Raw genomic sequence first — 19,943 nt, 5'->3', positions numbered from 1 at the left:
GAGGGAATATCTTAAAACCAAGCATTCCATATTAACTGCAGTGTAAATATGTAGCTACATGCAAAACACAACAAGGTGGCTCAATCACAAAAAAAGTTATTAAGTTTTTTGTCTCTCCTGAAAAGTAGGGGTTTTGTGGATACGCCCCTATGGTTTGAGACCCGCGAAATCATTTCTAAAGTTTTTATGTACCCCCCTCAAAATCGTAGGCGTCAAAAATGGTACTATATTCAATCAAATTACTACACCTATAAATATGTTAAAATTACTTCCTGCTCTAAATTGAAAATTAAAGAAGTTGTAATTTTTTTAGGGTTCCGAACCTCAAAAAAAAAAAAACAGAACCCTTATAGGACCACTTTGTTATCCGTCTGTCTGTCAACACCATTTTTCTCAGGAACGCGTGAAGGTACCTAAGTAAGTATCAAGCTTAAATTTATATCGAATACTCAAGTCTACGGTCCCTTGATGCTGTGAAAAAATCAAACATATAAGCCAATGCAATCAAAAGAACAGCCGTATAAGCTGCAAATTGTCGCAAATTTCGACATTCGAAAGAGAATCAAAATCTTTATTGTACCTAAGTACCTACCTCTTACCTCCCGTGAACACAGTTTTGAAATTTGGTTATTTAAGCAATGTCTTATGGCACAGTTATAGGAAAAAATTGCAAAAATCATACATTTTACAGTTACAATATAATGCAAATAAATAAATAAAAATAATTAAAAGTAGGTTTGTTCGGAGCCCACGGTGGGCGAGATGACTCGCACGTGGCCGGTTTTATTTTTATTTTGTATGATTTGATAAGTTTAAGGAAAACAATATCCTTAAACTTATCAAATCTTCTTATATATAAAAATGAATAGCAAAATGTGTTGGTAAGCGCATAACTCGAGAACGGCTGAACCGATTTCGATAATTCTTTTTTTATTATATTCCTTGAAGTACGAGGATGGTTCTTATGTAGAGAAAATGTAAACATGTACCACGGGCGAAGCCGGGGCGGACCGCTAGTCATAAATAAAAGAATGAACAAGTAAAGATTTAAAGCTTCGGACTCGCGCGAGGACTTATGCTGAATTATCCTTTTAGCAATTTTTCCTTAATATCTGTGCCAAATTTCAAGACTGTGTTCACGGGAAGTACCCGAGACCTAGTAATTTATTAAAATTTACAGCTAAACAGCTGTATCCTTTGATTGAGTTGGCTTATTAGTTTAACTTTTTAACCCCGTTCAAGTAACCATAGACTTAAGAATTCTATAAAAAATTTCAGCTTGATATCTCCACGCGTTCCTGAGATAAAAGGGCCTTGACAGACAGACAGACACAGATTATAGTTTACAAACACTCAGAATTTTATAATTTAAGAAATATAGGTATTTTAATACAAAATGCATATACTTTTATGATTTTCTAATTCCAATGCAGAAAATGAAATAGTTTTGTAAAAAAAAACTAAAAAAGGCTTTAGGTTCAATTGAATCTCATTCGATATACATTTTTTAAGTGGGTAATTCTAGAAAAAAAAACGAACCCGCTTCTTTCCCCATTCTGACGAGGACTGGCAAGTAAATAAAACAAATAAATATGATAACATTCACTTTATTGATAGTCAAAATACGAGGATGACACGCGCTTTCAATATTCACAAAATGAGAACAACAAATCTAACAACGATCACATTCCAGCGATTTTCAGAACATCGTACTTTCGATTACAAATAAATATAGAAAATCTTAGGAAACATTAAACAATAATATTCACTTAACGATAGGTCTGCTACGCGTTGGGACTTATATACAATGTGTCATACAGGAGAGCACTCGACTCGTCCCCGGCACCGGCCGCCGGCTGACTGGGGATGCCCATCTATTATTTGAAGTTCATTAAAAACAAATTAACGTTATATTTCTTTATATATGAGATTTTCATTTCGCGTCTGAACACGAGCTTCGTTTCTACACGTTAGACACAACCGCTTCTTATGAATGACGTCTCGTCTCTTACGAAGGGATTGCATCCCGATACCCGACATCACTCATTCACACTCTCTTCAACGACTTCACGTTCAGAAAACAGATTCAAACCGAATGTAAATACATATTATTCACGTAAATATTCGGAATAAATTATATACACGTGTTACATTCCAACACGGGAACTGAACGGATAGCGGGCTAACAGCTAGTTAGGAGTAGACGGAACTTTGAGTAAGAAGTGACACAAACTAACAATGACTAAATCTCGCTCGGCCGGGACCCGCGGCTTCGTATCCTACATTATAATTATAATTTCTTTGAACATTCTACTCACTTGCGCTCCATCACACACGAGCTCGTCGCCCGAATCGGGGCTGTGTGTCGCTCGCTCGTGTCATATTTAGTTTACATCGTAATTGTAAATAAAACAAACGGTCACTACAAAAGGCGGGAAACGCGGCCGCACTCCGCAGACATATTGTTTCCTTACGTTCAGTTAGTTTTGTATTGTCAGGTTTCGACTACACACATATATTATATCTCTCGCTTTTCGAAACTAATAATCTGATCCGCGTCGGATGGAATTTTTTAATTAACTAAGCTAACGCTCGCCTTCAACTGGGTGTGCGCTTTTAAGAATAACGACGGTAGAACGTTTTATTTTCACACCAATAATATCACTTAACATATTATTGCATAAAATACTATATAGTAAGATGAGAACGTCTCGTCCCGGCGCTCAATACTGTTGGCTGGTTGGGGAATGTGTCGCTCGGATCCTTCAGGCGCAGCTCACGCCCAGATCTGGAACAGGAACATCTCCGGTTAGAGTCCAGAGCGATGTTAGCGCACCAGTCGCGCCAAAGGCGTCTCATGTGAAACAGAATTTTACATTTCATAAAATATTATAAATAAAGACTTATTCGTAAACAGAGGCGGCTCGCCCTAAGGAGCGCTGGTGCAGTGAACTCCCATAAATAATTATAATAAAATCATACTCCTTAATTTCATTATTAATATTAATTATTACTATTTAAAATCAATCGTAATCGTAAAAATAAAAAAAACTATCGGCAATACCAATGAATATATCCATCATTCCATCATTCCATACACCTGTAGGTATAATACTGTATTATAAAACGCGTGTAGCGGAGCGCTCACGATTGCGCTCCAATGAAAAAATATTTAGTACATTTTCTAATACGAAATCCAATAGGAGTGAAAGAGATAGTTTTGTCAGAGTCCTGCGCGTGAAACAGAAGATTTTCTATGAAAAAATAGCAAAATTCGGAGCGCCGCTCCCGCAAACGTTGCCGGTTCGTTTTTACCGCGCGCCCGTACACAAACAAGACAGCGATTTCGCGCGACGTTGCCTATATAAACAAACACTCTAGTCAACTTGACTGCACGCGCGCGAATGTATATTCGGGAATTTTCTAATTAAACTCATAAGATACGTGTTGACTGTTGAAATAGCCTGTAGTTATCAGTATTACTTGTGAGTGTTAAAATGGACAATTACCTATAATGTGGCGTTCATTAAAAAGTGTGTTAAAACGTTACAAATTCGGCTTGAATTGAAAGCTAAGGGACCGCCACGGCTTGAACTTGATTACTTGACCTTACGCAAAAATGTACGACAAAAACGAAAACATATACGCGTGTGTTTAAATCCGAACAATATGTGAAAACACCGTGGTTGTGTGGTTGTGATGAACATGAAAGCAACAAAATATTTTGTTTTCCGTGTCTTTTATTTGAAACGGGCGCGGCCGGCGGAGGTGAGAGTGCTTGGACTGAAACGGGCGTTGACGACTTAGCTCATCTTTCAATCAAGATGAAAAAACATTCACAATCTCGGTAGGTACCATTTGTTGAATGAACTGCAATTGGCGTCTATCGAACGACAAGACATTCGTAAAGCATTAGATTCCGCGTACCGAAAGTCAATACGCGAGTTCAATGACCGTGTCGATGAAAACAGACATAATTTACGAAGGTTAATAGATTGTGTCAAGTTATAGATATTATTGCACACCAAAAAGAAAGACGTATGCATTTCCTTTATAAGTAATTTTTAATTAAATTGTACTGATTTACACCATGTATTTTCAGTGTTTTATTTCAAGTGAACACCCATACAATTTTGTCACGAGCCGCCTCTGTTCGTAAATGATCCCTGAACCTCATATACTTAATTTTTTTCAGTCCAAATGGGATTCGTCGATCGAGTTTACGACTATAACCAATACTTAAATGTTCGACGAGACGCTGGACGGGTGCGCCAGGCGGTGCTCGTGCGGGCCAGCACGCGGCGAGCTGTGCGGGCCAGCACTCGGCGAGCTGTGCGGGCCAGCACGCGGCGAGCTGTGCGGCCAGCACGCGGCTCGTGTGTACGCACCCGCAGCGTGGCGTCCCAGGAGGCGGTGGCGAGCGCGGTGCCGTCGGGCGCGAGGCGCAGGTGCGCCAGGCGGTGCTCGTGCGCGGCCAGCACGCGGCGAGCTGTGCGGCCAGCACGCGGCTCGTGTGTACGCACCCGCAGCGTGGCGTCCCAGGAGGCGGTGGCGAGCGCGGTGCCGTCGGGCGCGAGGCGCAGGTGCGCCAGGCGGTGCTCGTGCGCGGCCAGCACGCGGCGAGCTGTGCGGCCAGCACGCGGCGAGCTGTGCGGCCAGCACGCGGCTCGTGTGTACGCACCCGCAGCGTGGCGTCCCAGGAGGCGGTGGCGAGCGCGGTGCCGTCGGGCGCGAGGCGCAGGTGCGCCAGGCGGTGCTCGTGCGCGGCCAGCACGGCGCAGCGCGCGGCCCGCAGCGCGTCCCAGGCGCAGGCCGTGTAGTCCCCGTAGCCCGCGAACACGAGGCGGCCGCTGAGCGACCACTCCACGCAGTTGGCGCCGAACAGCAGGCTGGGCTTGCCGTAGCGGGCCACCTCGCGGTCGGCGCGCAGGTCGAACAGGCGGCAGTACGAGTCGTCGGACGCGCTGGCCACGGCGTCGCCGGCCGGGTGGAAGCGCACGCTGTTCACGTCGGACTGGTGCGTGTCGAAGGCCTGCACGGCGTGGCCCGAGCGCATGTCCCACACCAGCACGGCGCGGTCGCAGCCGCCCGACACGAACGTGTCGCCCATCTCGCTCGGCGCCAGGTCCAGCGACATCACGTCCGCCGAGTGGCCCTGCCGACCACGAGTGTTTCACGTATATACCACACACCATAATATTTGTGTGTTTATAAGCAAACAAACAGTATTGCAGCATATTCTGCTATTATATTTTAATTTACTACACAAAGTTAATAAAATGACATAAAATTCCGATTTGCCAAATGAACCAAATAATTGTAAAGAAAAATATTGAAGATATAATATGTAATTGCATTAAATATATTTTCAAGCACTATTATTTCAATGACACAAAATTTTATGATCTATTTATTTGAATGCAAATAATAGCAACCTGAAAGCTCTGCAACAGCTGCCCCGACTCGATGTCCCAGAGCGCGCAGGTGCCGTCGCCGCTGCCGGTGAGCATCTGGCGGTCGGTGTTGGGGAACAGGCAGCAGGACATGTAGGAGGTGTGCGTGGCCACCGTGCGCTTGCGCCCCGCCGGCTCCTCCTCGCTGCCGCCCGCCCCACCCCCGCCCAGCGGGAACACCGTCACCTTGTTATCCAAACCACTGGAACATAATATCTGTTGAATTTACATAATATATAACATTTGTGAAAAATTTATAATTCAAAAAATTAAAAGTAAAAGTTTAACGAGACCCATTGCACAACTGAAAAATAATGATCATATTAATATCATATTTAAAACCTCTTTGTTGTAATTTCATAAATATTATTTAATAACCGTAAATTTAAAGTGTAAGAAAATACTGTTTTTATTTTATGTATGTATGTGGATCTTACCCAGCGGCTACCATGTTGCCAGAGGGAGCGTAGGCACAGGCCATCACCCACGTGCTGGGCATGCTGATGGTCAGCTCTTTGGTGGTGGTGAACGCATCCCAGATTATCAGCTTACCATCCTGGAGACATTATGTACTGTTTGTTTACTGCTATGTAACTAACTGTTTGTATTGAAATTAAATACAATTAAAACAAAACATCATTAAAATACAATAAAATATGATAAATGACAAATTCAATTAAATTTTATACACAATATTACTCTCTATTTACACGAAAATTTTATTAACCTGAGAGGAGGAGACGATGTGTCTCTTGTCTGGAGACCAGTCACAGCACAGAACCTTCGCCTGGTGCCCCTTCAGGATGCGACGAACTTTCAAGTTGTTAATGGTAATGGGCTCCAGACGCTCAGCCACACTAGACACTATCAGAAAAAGATAATGCAATGTTTATAAACGGCATACACACAGTATTTCAAAAGTTATCAAATTTGTATATTATATGCTTTCAAAGTCTTGGAAATAAGATAAATAAGAGAGAAATCGTACATGTGACATCGTTTAACTTCTGTCGCTCTTCTTCCAATTTCTGTTTAAGAGCCTCTGCTTCTCGAAGAAGAGATGCGAGAGTCTCTTCAGGGCTCGATGTTACCGCTGTGTCAGCCGCCATCGCGACGTTTTTATTTTACAACCACATTTTATCTAACACAAGTACTTAATCACCCCCGCTAATTTTCACGCTTACGTTCTATATATTAATAAAATACTATTTACGACATTGTTTTAAAACCTTCCTAGTCACAACACTTCTAAAATAAATTGCGATTTGCTAGTTCCCAAAAAATCAATAATCGATAAAAGCTTGACAGCTGTCATTCGCTTTCTTCATAGTTCATACATTTGGCAACAAGTCTTTTGGCTCGATTCATGAACGATTAGTTCGATGTTGCCAAAACAATAATATGAAAACAATATCAACAAACAAGGCAACTCTTATTTAGTTGTCATTGTCACTTGTGTCTTTGGTCTTGTCTATTTTAATTTGAAATAGGCAGTTATTTTTGGTTTTCAGTTTTCGATACAAATAATTAACATTTATATTTATAAAATAATAGTTAAGATAAATTGGAATAATTTAAATATGGGTAATCCTCTACACATAGAAGTTGTACAAAGAAAGCAGAGCCATGCTAACAAAGATTACATCAAAGACTTGGTTCATTCCTTTTTAGCAAATTTTGCATCCCTAACTCCTGGTGCAATAATGACTGAAAGTGACATAGAAGATACCGTAGATTTAAAGGACCACGTTCAGTCAATTACCATCTGTGATGTAGAACACGATACTGAAGTGTTATTGACGGATTGCGACGTTGTGTATCATGTATATACTTTAGATTCGTTTGGCTCAGAAACAGATACTATGATGGATACAGCTTCAGGTGACGAAATCGCTGCAGCAGATGTGTGGGCTCTTCCGGCTGAAGAGTTCCACGGACTGTGGGAAAATCTTGTATATGATTCAAAATTAAAGGAAGACACGCTTCGCTTTGTTGAGACTGCTTTTGAGTTTTCCGATCGAGGCGTAGATGCGAACGTCATCGGCTGGAACCGAGTAGTTCTCCTACATGGGCCACCGGGAACAGGAAAAACTAGTCTTTGCCGGGCACTCGCACAAAAGCTTGCCATTCGCTTGGGAGATCGATTCCCTCGGGCTCGTCTTCTGGAAATTAATGCTCACGGTCTATTCTCTAAATGGTTTTCAGAAAGTGGGAAATTAGTCGCTAAACTGTTCGATCGCATTAGAGAAATAGTAGAAGACAGACGGCTTCTCGCATGTGTGCTCGTAGACGAAGTGGAGTCCCTCGCGCATGCGAGACGAGCCGCGCTGGCCGGTCTGGAGCCATCTGATTCGATACGTGCCGTAAACGCCATCCTTACCCAATTGGACAGACTTAAACGACACCCAAATGCACTTGTTCTGACGACATCAAATGTGACGGGAGCAATTGATGTAGCTTTCGTAGACAGGGCAGATATTAAGCGCTTGGTTGGACCACCATCTGAACGCGCGGCCTATGAAATCCTCCGCGGTTGCTGCAATGAGCTAATGGCTCGTAGTATTGTTGCTCCTAAAGAACATTTATTTGCATTGCGTGTGTTGGAAGCAGCTCGTTTCGTAGATACAGAAGGCTCTCGAACATCGCTGCGATTGCGAGAGGTGGCAAGTACTGCAGCAGCTGCTAACATATCTGCCCGGGCGCTGCGAAGGTTGCCCTTCCTGGCACGCGCTCTGCATGCAAGGGGAGACATAGATCTATTGGGATTTATTGATGCCCTGCAAGCTGCCCTCAGACAGTACCTTAGTGATATTCGCGATTTGAATGATGAGAATTTACCAACACCTACCCTGACAGAAGATTAAAACTATGTTTACTAATATAATATGTATAATGGAGTATGTAATTAGTGTAAGGACAAAACAGTGATATTTTTCTGAATATTTTTCAACTTATTTATTTATTAAATAAATTGTTGTTTACTAGCAAGTGTTTTATTACATAACTCTAAAAGCTCTGCCCACATTTGTTACCACTCCCCTGGGATACACACATATTTTATACTAGATTTCCGCCCGCGTTTGCAAAGGAAAACCCGCATAGTTCCCGTTCCCGTGGGATTTCCGGGATAAAAACTATCCTATGTGTTAATCCAAGTTACCCTCAATATGTGTGCTAAATTTTATTGTAATCGGTTCAGTAATTTTTACGTGAAAGAGTAACAAACATCCATACTTACAAACTTTCGCCTTTATAATATATATACTAGAAATATACTAGATATATTAGATAAAATAATAAAAGTATGTAGAATTTATATTTTTGGTTTAATGGCATTCAAATCCATACTAATATTATAAATGCGAAAGTAACACTGTCTGTCTGTCTGTTACTCAATCACGAACCAATTTGCATGAAATTTGGTATAGAGATATTTTGATACCCGAGAAAGGACAAAGGATAAATTTTATCCCGGAAATCCCACGGGAACGGGAACTATTCGGGTTTTTTTTTGACTGCGCGGGTGGAAAGTTTGTGCTTTATAAAAATATAAATTTATAAAGAATAGAAAAAATTCGATCAAGAGGCGGGACTCGAACCCGCATCATTTCGCGCCATTCCGGGGAGGATGCCTGAACATCTCAGCCACTCGTGACCCGCCAGAGCAATCGATTTTATTCTATTCTTTCAGTTTTATGTGTCTAAGGGAAACACCTGCTTGGTCAGGTTGCAATAAAATAAACTTTAAATAAAATAAAATTCATTAAATATTTATTTATTTAATTACGTATTGAGATACCAAAAGTACAAATGAATATTAATACATAATATAAAAAAGTGATCTGGTATTAATGTAAGATGTGGTATTAATGTCATTCGAATAAAAACTAAAGTAAAAAGACACCAGTTATAAAGTACATCACTTTATTGTCAAAAGTTTACAATATTAGAACTTAACACTAGGAACATAAGGAGGGGAGTTGCGTGCGTGTGTGCGCGGTCAGCGGCCGATGATCCACAGCATGTTGAGGCCGGCGGGCCCGAGGTGCGTGCGCGCCAGTGCGGGCGGCTGGCGGCGCGCGGCGGCGGCCAGCAGGCACAGCAGCGCCAGCAGCAGGTTGCTGCGCCCGCGCGGCAGCTGCAGGCGCTGCTCGCCCGCCTGCAGCGCGTAGTGCGGCGGCGCGCGCGACAGCCGCACGACGGCGAGCCGCCCCGCCCCCGCGCCCCCCACCGCCCCGCCCTCCAGCGACAGGTACTCCGAGCTGAACGAGCGCCCGCCCACCGCGCCGTTCATGCCGCCGCTCGTCTGACAACCGAACGAACCATTACATACTTGCAACATAGCTACCGGCCATACCAGCCTAGCAATTAAATAGTCTTAAGTTTAACAAAAACGTGTTTACTACCAAGTCACAAAAATATCTTCAAAAAGAGGTGATTTTTTTATTATTATTTGGTTCACAACTTGAAATCAACACAAAGACATACACATTACGCATAGACACATTAATTAAATATGTGATACATAATACATTTACTCTATACATCATTTGACTTTGATTTACGGTGTAATTTCTTAAATTAGTGAACACAACATGCATGCAGACAAAAGACATGCATATAGAGTAGAATAATAAGAAAGTTTGATGAAAGATTGATGTTTAAAAATAATAATTGTCGTTAAATGTAACTCATACCTGTATATCCAAGTATGTGGCCACTAGATGCAGAACAAGCTCCGCGTCAGTGGGCTTGGACTCGTCCCAGTCGGCGCCTCCGCCGTTCCACTTGTACGCACTCATGCAGCCGCCCGTAGCCAACTCTAAACAACAATATTTATATTATAATGTTATCTGACTGGTGAAAGCAAAAAGGAATAAGGGGTTCATAACCTTATTTGTAATTACAATATTGGACATTTTTCGATATAACTAAGAATTTGAAGTCAGTTAACTTTACAGCAGTATACTGCAGCAGTCGAGTATTAGCCATTACCCCTGATGCGTCGCACGAGGTAGCGCTGGTCGGGGAAGGGCTCGAGGAAGGGCAGCAGCGCGGCCAGCGCGGGCACGTCGCGGGCCAGCGCGCGCAGGCGCTCGGGCGGCACGCGGCCGGCGCCCCCGCCCGCGCCCCAGCCGGCGCCCCCGCCCGCGCCCTCGCGCCCCGCGCCCCCGCCCGCGCCCAGCGCCGCGTCCACGCGCTGCAGCTCGCGCACCAGTCGCTCCAGGATCGTCACGTGGATCCACTGACACACACATTGCACATGTTAATTAAGTAATAAATATTTATTTGCAAAAAAATTAGTAATTACATTATAGATTTTAAAAATATATCACATGTTTTACAATTAACACTTGCAAGACATCATTCAGAATTCAATAAATAAATAATACACTCGTTATACCAATCGTAAATTGAGGTTGAACTGTGTGAGCCGCTGCGGGTCCAGATCAAGTTGCCACCACACTTGTGGAGACCCCTCCGGTGATCCCTCTTCTGATTTCATACTATTTGCTGCAAATTTTTTGATATAATTTTATTGTAATAGAATTTTTTTATTACATAATTAAGTTGTTTTTTTGCCCGCGGCTTCGCCCGTTTTGCGTAGTTTTAAAAATTTAAGCATACATATTATGGACTGAGAAATCCACTTTTTATATACTACTAGCTTACCGCCCGCGGCTTCGCCCACTTTATCTAAAACCTAATGAATTATATACTAAAACCTTCCTCTTGAATTACTCTATCTATTAAAAAAAACCGCATCAAAATCCGTTGCGTAGTTTTAAAGATTTAAGCATATAAAGGGACATAGGGAAATAGGGACATAGAAAGCGACTTTGTTTTATACTATGTAGTGATGTCGTATACAGGTGTAATCGTTAAGTGTGCACAGGCGATTTTTCCGTAAGTACATATTACAGATAACAAAAATCTTTAAACTGATATCGAAAGTACTTAACCTAATGAGTAAAATGGCCGTAAATCGTAATAAATTTTTAAAAATAAATCGAGAAATATCAAAAAAATTATCTTTAAACCCTCCCATACATTAAGTATGAAATATGAATATCCCGTATACATTTAATATGAAAAGCCCGGTTTACACGCACGCTCTTTCGCGCGCGATTCGGCTTTCACGCGGGAAAGAGCGAGCATTTGAAAGATGACAGAGAGAACGAGATTGCGCGTCCACTCCGCTCACACTCCAACGCGCCACGTTTTCCTTCGTTTAATCGCGCGCGATTATCGTTTACACGCACAATATTTCCTCTTTCCTCAAAAAGGCAAGAATAATCGCGCGCGAAAGAATAGTGCATAAAAAAACGTGACAAAACAATCCCTCGCGATTGCGCGCGCGTGCTTTCCCGCGTTCAATCCCGCGCACTCAATCACGCGGTAAAGAGTGTGCGTGTAAACCGGGCTAAAGATTTTAGCTTTCTTTTTCTTTTTTGGTTTTAATTACTTCGCAAATTTGAAGTGGCATTTTCCACGCTTTTTCCGGACATTTCCACGCATTTCCCGGATATTTCCCTGGCATTTTCCGGATATTTTCCAGGCATTTCCCAGACATTTTCCGGACATTTGCCTGGCATTTTCCGGGGATTTTCCCACGCTTTTCCCGGACATTTTCACGCATTTTCCGGACATTTCCCAGGCATTTTCCGGGAAGTTTCCAAGCATTTCCCAGGCAATTTCCGGATATTTTCCAGGCATTTCCCAGACATTTGCCTGGCATTTTCCGGGAATTCCCCAGGCATTTTCCGGGGAGTTTCCAAGCATTCCCACGCTTTTCCCGGAAAATGCCCCGGATCTCCGGAAAATATCCGGAAAATGCGTGAAAATGTCCGGGAAAAGCGTGGAAAATGAAAATATCCGGAAAAAGCGTGGAAAATGCCACTTCAAATTTGTGAAGGAATTAAAGCAGAGAACCAAAAAAAAAGAAAAAGAAAGCTAAAATCTTTCATATTAAATGTATATGGGATATTCATATTTCATACTTAATGTATGGGAGAGTTTTTTGATATTTCTCGATTTATTTTTAAAAAATTATAACGGCCATTTTACTCATTAGGTTAAGTACTTTCGATATCAGTTTAAAGTTTTTTGTTATCTGTAATACTTACGGAAAAATCGCCTGTGCACACTTAACGATTACACCCTGTATATACTGTGTCGTATAATTTGTATGTGTTGTGTGTGCAATGTATAGCACGTGGTACATACCGGTGTCGACGCTGGCGAGCTGGTAGTGCGGCGGCGCGCCCCACGCGGCCCCCCCCGCCCCCGCCCCCGCGCTCACCACCCCGCCCGCCTCCACCAGGCTGCGCTCGTCGTACTGTCTGCGAGCGATATACATGCCAATTTAAATGAGTAATTATCTCACACTCAATACAGAAATTAGTAGTGTAGTTCATATGAAATAAATTGAAGTAATCTTTTGTATCACTTTCAAGTCATACTTATGTTATAGTGATTGGTATAGCACATAATATTGAGAAAATTCGGAAATTCATAAATACAAACGCATGCGTAGTTAATTTTTGCATCCCAATGTTCTCACTTGAGATATTCCGTTAGAGAATGCCTGTCAGCGATGAAATAGTCTCGACCTCTTTCAGTGAACGATGATGAATGTGGTGGGGTGACTTGCGGCGACGGCGGCGTGTGTGGGGAATGGGGAGAATTTGGGGAATGTGGGGAATGCGGGGAGTGTGGGGAATGGGGAGAATGTGGGGAATGCGGGGAGGGGGGTGAAGGGGAAGGCGGGCGCCAGGAGCGAGGCGACAGAGACAGCTCCGCGTCCGACACCGACCACGCGCTGTCCTCGTTTGCGCTCTGCAGCACCTGCGCGGGGCCGTTGTCTGCCAGGATGAATGATGAGTCTGAAATCACATGTGCAGTTTGATCTAACTTGAAAGACAGGATGGGTTACATCCGAGTTTATAGTCGCAAAAATATTTTATTGACAATAATTATTATATTTTGACAGGCACATAATTATGCATTTGACCATAACTAAATTTATTGAATAAACAAATGCCAGTATACCTAGATCAGCGTCGGCCAGGCCGAGCAGACGCTGCTGCGCGCGCGAGAGCGGCAGCGCGGCGGCGCGGCGCGGCAGCAGCTGCAGTGCGTGCTGCACCAGGTTGGCGGCCAGCACGCCCGCGCACACCAGCTCCACATAGTGGAACACCGACGTGTAGCCCGGGCACTTACATGATCTAAAACCATGAGGGATTTATTAGAAAGCCTCAATTATTATGCAGAAGTAGAATTTGTCCAATTGGGAATCCACATCACTAAAACTCTGACTCATTTATGTAGTTCTTTGAGCCTAATTATTCTTGATAATAGTTACATAAATAATGATGAAGTAAATTTCTTATGTTTATAAACAAGAATCGATTTATATTAGTTGACATAGAACATTTATTATCTTTATAAAAACGTTGTTAGATCTTGTGGAGGGTGGAAAGGGATATCATCTAAATGCCACACATCCAATATGCCACTTTTTGTCCCAAGCATGATGGAGACAGATCCTTCGGTTTTGACATAGTGTGGTTTGCAAATAAGGCTGCAGTATATAATTTGTTAAGTTAAAGACTAGACAGTTAGTCGCCAGCAGAAAGCTTAATTATATAGAAAAAGTTGTGTGGTTTTATGAAACCACGGTAAAAGTGAAACTATTTTTCACACTATAGACATTTAACTAAAAATTATCGTATTTGTACGATAATTATCGTACGTATCGTGCGTCACGCGACATGCGCTACACAGACCAAAAAGTTTGAGACGATGTAATAAAAGTTTCACTTTAAAAAGTCATTCCTTTTATGATATCATATTCATTGATTTTATTATTTAGCAAGGACACAAACTTGGTGAACACCGTCCCCTCATGGTCTGGTCCCTTGTTTACAATACTGACTGCCCATTTATGCCTTATGCATGAACACAAACAGGCAGTGAAAATAAAGACATAAACATGACCTATTCTTTATATAAAGATGGGTTAAAGTTAAATTAATACTTAGTATACCCCCAAGTGTACAAAATACAATAAATCGAACGATGGTAATAGTAATATGCTTTGTAATATGGTTATACTTACAAATCGTACGTAAATATCACCAAGAAAGTTTTTTTTTTTTTTTTTTTTTTTTAAATCTTTTTTTGCTGCGATCTGTCTCCATCATATTTGGGACAATAAGCGGCATGTTGGACATATCATTATTGGCATGCACGGTATGTGACCTGTGTCACATCCTCATTATAACAGTGTGGTCACTGTGTGTGGACTAAATCTTGAGGTATTTTTCGTTTCAGTCGTCGTGCTTGATGATCTTCGCCCATAAGGGTCTGGGCGAGAATATTAGGGTGGTGCGCTAAGCGGTCTTTATATGACTTTGTATATCGTTGGATCTCTTGTTTCACAGTAGGGATTTTTAGGTCATGGTGGAGGAGCTCGTTGGGTATGTACCACGGAGAGTTTGTCATTAATCTTAGCATTTTGTTTTGAAATCTTTGTAATATCTCAATATTGGAATTAGCCGCGGTTCCCCAAAGTTGGATCCCGTAAGTCCATATGGGTTTTAGAATAGCCTTATATACTAATATTTTGTTCTCAAGGGACAGTTGGGACTTTCCACCGATGAGCCAGTGCAGTTTTCTAGCCTGTAGCCCAAGTTGTTTTCTTTTAGTGAAGATGTGTTTTTGCCAGGTTAATCTCTTGTCAAGGTGAATTCCGAGGTATTTCACATGGTCAGCTTGAGGAATTTCGATGTCGTTTAATTTTACTGCGGGACATAAGCCTCTTCTCAAGGTGAATGTGACGTTTACAGATTTTGTTTCATTTGCCTTCATACGCCATTTCTTGAGCCATTGGGAGATTTCATTAAGTGCCTTTTGAAGTATCTCTGAGGCTATTACTGGGTCACTATGCGTTGCTAAGATGGCGGTATCGTCGGCAAATGTACCTGTGATGACTGTTGTGGGTGTCGGTATATCGGCAGTAAAGAGCAGGTATAGTACAGGTCCCAACACGCTGCCCTGAGGGACTCCCGCCTTTATAGGACACAGCTCGGACAACGCTTCTCCTTCCCGGACAATAAAGTGTCTTCTTTCCAAGAATGATTTTATAAGTTCATACAGGTAACTTGGTAGTGAGGATTTAGCTTTATAGAGTAGGCCATCGTGCCATACACGGTCAAATGCCTGGGATATGTCCAAGAAAGCACCAGAGCAGTATGTTTTTGTTTCCAAGGACTCCATAATTTTTTTCGTGAGCCTATGTACCTGATCAACAGTGGCATGTTTGCTGCGGAACCCGAACTGGTGATCTGGTATTAATTTCTTTTCCGCAAGTATGGGTAGCAGGCGTGTCAGTAGAAGTGACTCATATATTTTAGAAACGATCGGTAGTAGGCTTATGGGCCTATATGACTTCGCCTCTTCAGGTTTTTTGTTTGGCTTAAGCAACATAATAATCATCCCAACCTTCCATTGATCAGGGAAGAATCGTAGCCTCGTTATGGCATTGAAAAGAGACGTTAGGTAGATCATACCCGATTCCGGCAGCTCTTTTAATAAACGGTTGGTGATGAGATCGTAACCAGGTGATTTTTTTGGGTTAGAGCACTTTATAGCATTGCTGATCTCCTTTTTTGAGAACTTGGGCGGGGGGTTTTCCTTATCCATATCTGTGCCCAGAAGGTTGTTGACAACTTCCAGGTGATCTAATGGGCCTTCATACGGGTGAGGGGAGAAAACGTTCGTAAGATGATTCGAGAAGCACTTAGCCTTCTCTTGGTCTGTTCGGGCCCAAGTTCCGTCTGCTTTTCTAATGGGGGGTGATGTTCTGACGGGTCGTTTTAGTTTTCTGGTGGCCTTCCACAAGGAGTAGTCTGAGGAAGCGGTGGAATCCAGTCCCGATAGGTAATTGCTGAATTTTACATTACGATCTAGATCTAGTGTATGCTTCAAGTCTCTGACGATATGATTAAGCTGCTTTTTAGTATTAGGATTTCTGGTTTCTTGCCACTGTTTACGTAGCTTTCTTTTTAAGGCGACCTTATGAAGTACGTGTCTGGGGACAAGGTTATCTGTCCTTGGAGGTTTCGATGGCGGGGTCGACGACCAAGCTGCATCTTGTATACTACTATTGAAAAACTCCACTGCTTTTGTTATGTCATCCGCTGATTTTAAACAGATTTGATTAGTGAATGCTTTATCAACAAGTTCCCTAAAAAGTGGCCAGTTGGTGTTTTTATTGTGTAGTGTACATTTTTCTATTTGTGCTTCTGCGACAGTTTGAACGTTTACTACAATTGGGGAATGATCGGAGGACAGATCTAGGGAACCTTGACAGGTGATGTTGTTCTTGGGGATTCCTTTGGTGATGCAAAAGTCTATTAGATCCGGAATTTTATTTTTGTCAGATGGCCAATAGGTGGGTTGTCCAGTAGATACAACTTCCAGATTCTTGGCTTGGATGCATCTGAGAAGCTCTCGCCCTCTAGGTAATATCAACCGGGAGCCCCAAAAAGTGTGCTTTGCATTATAATCACCGCCCGCAATGAAACGGCGACCAAGCGTTTGAAAGTAGTCGTTAAATTCTGCTTCTTTTACAGTGTATCTTGGTGGTAAATATAGTGCTGAAACCGTAATATCGCTGACCCAGTCACTTATTACTACACTTGTTGCTTGAATATAATTCTTTGAGTAAGAGCCCAGAAAGTAGTGTTTTAACTTCGATTTGATAAGAACAGCTGAACCACCATGCGCCTTGTTGTCTGGGTGGTCTGTGCGATATATAGTATAACCTGTTATTGTTAGGTAGCTCTTTGGTGTGAAGTGAGTTTCGGAGATAAGCATTATATCTATGTGGTTCATTTTGAGAAATATTTTCAACTCTTCTGAGTGGTGTGACAAGCCGTTAGCGTTCCATACGCCTATAATTAGTGCAGTGAATGTGTTTGGATATTGGCAATGACTTCGGTTAACGTTTTTGTCATAATGAGCATTTGGTTCATAAGAGTTGTTAATAGATCCCGAATACCGTTTAGATCGCCGTTAGCTCCAACTTTGTTTTTTATGGTTGATTCATTATTATTTTCAATGTTAGGTTGTTGCGCACCTTTTGTGACAAAAGCGTAAGTTCTTTTGTTGTTAGAACTATGTAATTTTACATTGGGTTGACTCGTTCTTATGTCCATCATTCGTTTCCTTATAGGGTGTGGTGCTGGAAATTTAATTTTTTGCAATTCTTGATACACTATGCAGCCTTTATAATTGGCGGGGTGGTTCCCACTACACAGTATACATTTAACATCGATTGATCTTTCTTTTCGAGGACACTGAGAGGTATGATGTGGTTCAGCGCATTTTACGCATCTAGGTTGCCTGTGACAGAATTTTTGAGTGTGGCCATATTCCTGGCAGTTAGAACATTGTGGAATTTCTCTTTTTGGTCTTGGTGCTTCGATGACTATGCGGCAATGGAGTAAGGATCTAATTTTATATACGTCCTTATTGTTTACATTAGGCTCCAGATCGATGCTCCACATTGGAAGAGCTTGCTTTGATATTCTGTTTTTGATATTCCAGATATTTCGAACTTTATGATTCAATTCTTCAAGGGCTGTTTTGATGCTTTCTTTGTCAGTAGATGGGTGGAGGTGTTTAAGAATAACTCTAAAACTTCTTTCTACTTTTGGTTGGTGAGTATAGAATTCTGTATTTTTCTTCCGAAGCTCTTTGTAGATGGTAGAGTATGACTCGGCTGATTTAGGTTGTATCTTTACTCTTTCGTTACGTAGGACTTTGACTTCATAGTCTCCTTGCGCGACTTCTTCAAGCAGTTGAAGTAAGGGTTGGATGTTACTAACTTTGTCAATGAACATCGGAGGAGGTCTTGGTGGTTTGAGCGTAGGCGATATTTCAGTCGTCAATGTAGGTTCCTCGGTGTCTAGTTCATTAAAACTATTAGACACTGGTATTCCTGGCGCTGCCAGCCAGTAGTTTAGTTTACATTGTTTGTGACTGCGCTGAGTTGGCTCTGGGCTAGATCTTTGCCTTTTAGAACTATTGGTTTGTGTCCATTCTTGGTCTTGTGTAGTGTGATGTGCATTGCTGTTGTTACTTGTTTCTCTAGCAGTGCTTATTAGGTTTGTTCGATTCACTTCCGGGTTAGGTGTTCCGCTAAAGGAGTTAGATCTTGGCCTATTTATGAATATTCCTTTGTGGAAAAGTTGCTGTGTTAATATTTTAGGGTTATTTTTATCTGACCTATCGGGTGAGCTATTATCAGTTGTTTTTACGGATTCGCTCATTTTTGTTCTTGTTCCCACGGGTCGGGCCGAAACATTAAGGTCACTTTCAGTGTGACGCCCATTCCCGCAAGTAGGCGTATGCGACGGTGTATATATATTTTTTTTGTTTTTTTTTATTTTTTATTATTATTATTATTTTTTTTTATTTTTTTTTTTTTTATTAATTTAAAGTTAAAATTTAGTTATATTTATATTCTATTATTATTTATTTAGGTAGTGGCAACACAGATAATATTGTCTATGGTCATGTCATGTCATCTTCACTTGACAGTAGAAAGTAAGATGTAATAATGAGGGTAGTCTGTAGTTTGCAAAAAGTTTTAAATGTCACTATTAAGTTTTAGCACTAGTTCTTTTTGCGAAAAACACAACACTTTCACTGGATAACAATCACACATGAACTTCAGTGAATATTTTCCACTTTTTACACTTTTTATCGACATGAACTAGAATATTTTCCGTAGTAACGATTTTTTCTTCACGAGAGTATGTTTCCGTGGTTATGACAGTTGACGAATGAAAAGTGGCATGCCAAGAAAGTGGCATTTACACAAATCCATTTAAAAGACTTGACCCGCTTTTTGTTCGCATAATTTAAGTCTATTGTGCGTTGAAGTAAAGATGAACTGTTATTGAGAGACCTGAAAAAATACAGGACAAATATTTCAGAAAATATAAAACTTTGTTTACCTACTATACGTTGGATTATACTTACATGATGAAAATCTATAACAAGGGATCTAAATAAATGAAGAATTTATCGAATACTAAAGCTCTTCTACAGACATCTAATATACAAGGCAAATCATCGTCATTTTTCAACAAAATAACACTTAGTTAACGAAATTTTAAATCACAGTTTCAAACATTAATAAAACCGCACGCTGCGCGACTCTTTGGCTGCGCGCAAGCCGCAATGGCAAATGACAATTGACAAGTGACTTATGACAATGACAATCTGTCAAAGTCCACAGACTGCTCAAATTTCAAGTGGTACTTAGTGTAAATATCATAGAGTAAACAATTGAACATAGCACTAAACAAGCCTGTGAAATGTGCTGTGAAACAAGCACTAAACGTGCACTAAAACGTGTAATTTAAATAGTCTATATTATAATATACAGTACTGAATAAAGACTGAATATGATTT

The 19,943-nt window shown here is 41.5% G+C and overlaps 3 protein-coding genes across 3 annotated transcripts; 1 reads left to right on the top strand and 2 right to left on the bottom strand.

The window, feature by feature from the left end:
• Positions 1-1,591: 1,591 nt before the first annotated feature.
• On the bottom strand, positions 1,592-6,772 carry LOC123699165 (guanine nucleotide-binding protein subunit beta-5). Its single transcript, XM_045646057.1, has 6 exons — positions 6,442-6,772; positions 6,181-6,317; positions 5,891-6,009; positions 5,436-5,655; positions 4,682-5,155; positions 1,592-2,788 (listed from the first exon to the last, which is right to left on the bottom strand). Exons 1-6 carry the CDS (start codon positions 6,560-6,562, stop codon positions 2,777-2,779), a joined length of 1,083 nt encoding a protein of 360 aa, XP_045502013.1. The 5' UTR covers positions 6,563-6,772; the 3' UTR covers positions 1,592-2,776.
• A 131-nt stretch (positions 6,773-6,903) lies between these two features.
• LOC123699179 (pachytene checkpoint protein 2 homolog) lies at positions 6,904-8,437 on the top strand. Its single transcript, XM_045646070.1, has one exon. The coding sequence runs from the start codon at positions 7,034-7,036 to the stop codon at positions 8,315-8,317; it is 1,284 nt and encodes a 427-aa protein (XP_045502026.1). The 5' UTR covers positions 6,904-7,033; the 3' UTR covers positions 8,318-8,437.
• Positions 8,438-9,325: 888 nt separating this feature from the next.
• Positions 9,326-19,692, bottom strand: LOC123699180 (transmembrane protein 209-like). The gene is made up of 11 exons (XM_045646071.1): positions 19,509-19,692; positions 19,335-19,434; positions 14,575-14,603; positions 13,506-13,681; positions 13,018-13,339; positions 12,681-12,796; positions 10,858-10,967; positions 10,634-10,698; positions 10,449-10,507; positions 10,151-10,275; positions 9,326-9,759 (listed from the first exon to the last, which is right to left on the bottom strand). Coding segments are annotated over exons 1-11 (1,410 nt in total). The 5' UTR covers positions 19,511-19,692; the 3' UTR covers positions 9,326-9,453.
• Between the last annotated feature and the right edge of the window lie 251 nt (positions 19,693-19,943).

The sequence above is a fragment of the Colias croceus genome, chromosome 17 (genome assembly GCF_905220415.1).
Source record: "Colias croceus chromosome 17, ilColCroc2.1".
Lineage (NCBI taxonomy): Eukaryota > Metazoa > Arthropoda > Insecta > Lepidoptera > Pieridae > Colias > Colias croceus.
This window is presented reverse-complemented; position numbering and strand designations above follow the sequence as displayed.

Coding starts and splice junctions, on each gene's coding strand:
- LOC123699165 (XM_045646057.1), bottom strand. CDS start 6,562: ATGGCGGCTGACACAGCGGTAACATCGAGCCCTGAAGAGACTCTCGCA. Junction 5,656..5,890: donor GGCAACATGGTAGCCGCTGG/GTAAGATCCACA, acceptor ATTATGTTCCAG/TGGTTTGGATAACAAGGTGA. Junction 5,156..5,435: donor AGCTGTTGCAGAGCTTTCAG/GTTGCTATTATT, acceptor CGTGGTCGGCAG/GGCCACTCGGCGGACGTGAT.
- LOC123699179 (XM_045646070.1), top strand. CDS start 7,034: ATGGGTAATCCTCTACACATAGAAGTTGTACAAAGAAAGCAGAGCCAT.
- LOC123699180 (XM_045646071.1), bottom strand. Junction 13,340..13,505: donor CCTGGCCGACGCTGATCTAG/GTATACTGGCAT, acceptor ATGTGATTTCAG/ACTCATCATTCATCCTGGCA. Junction 12,797..13,017: donor TCTCTAACGGAATATCTCAA/GTGAGAACATTG, acceptor TATCGCTCGCAG/ACAGTACGACGAGCGCAGCC.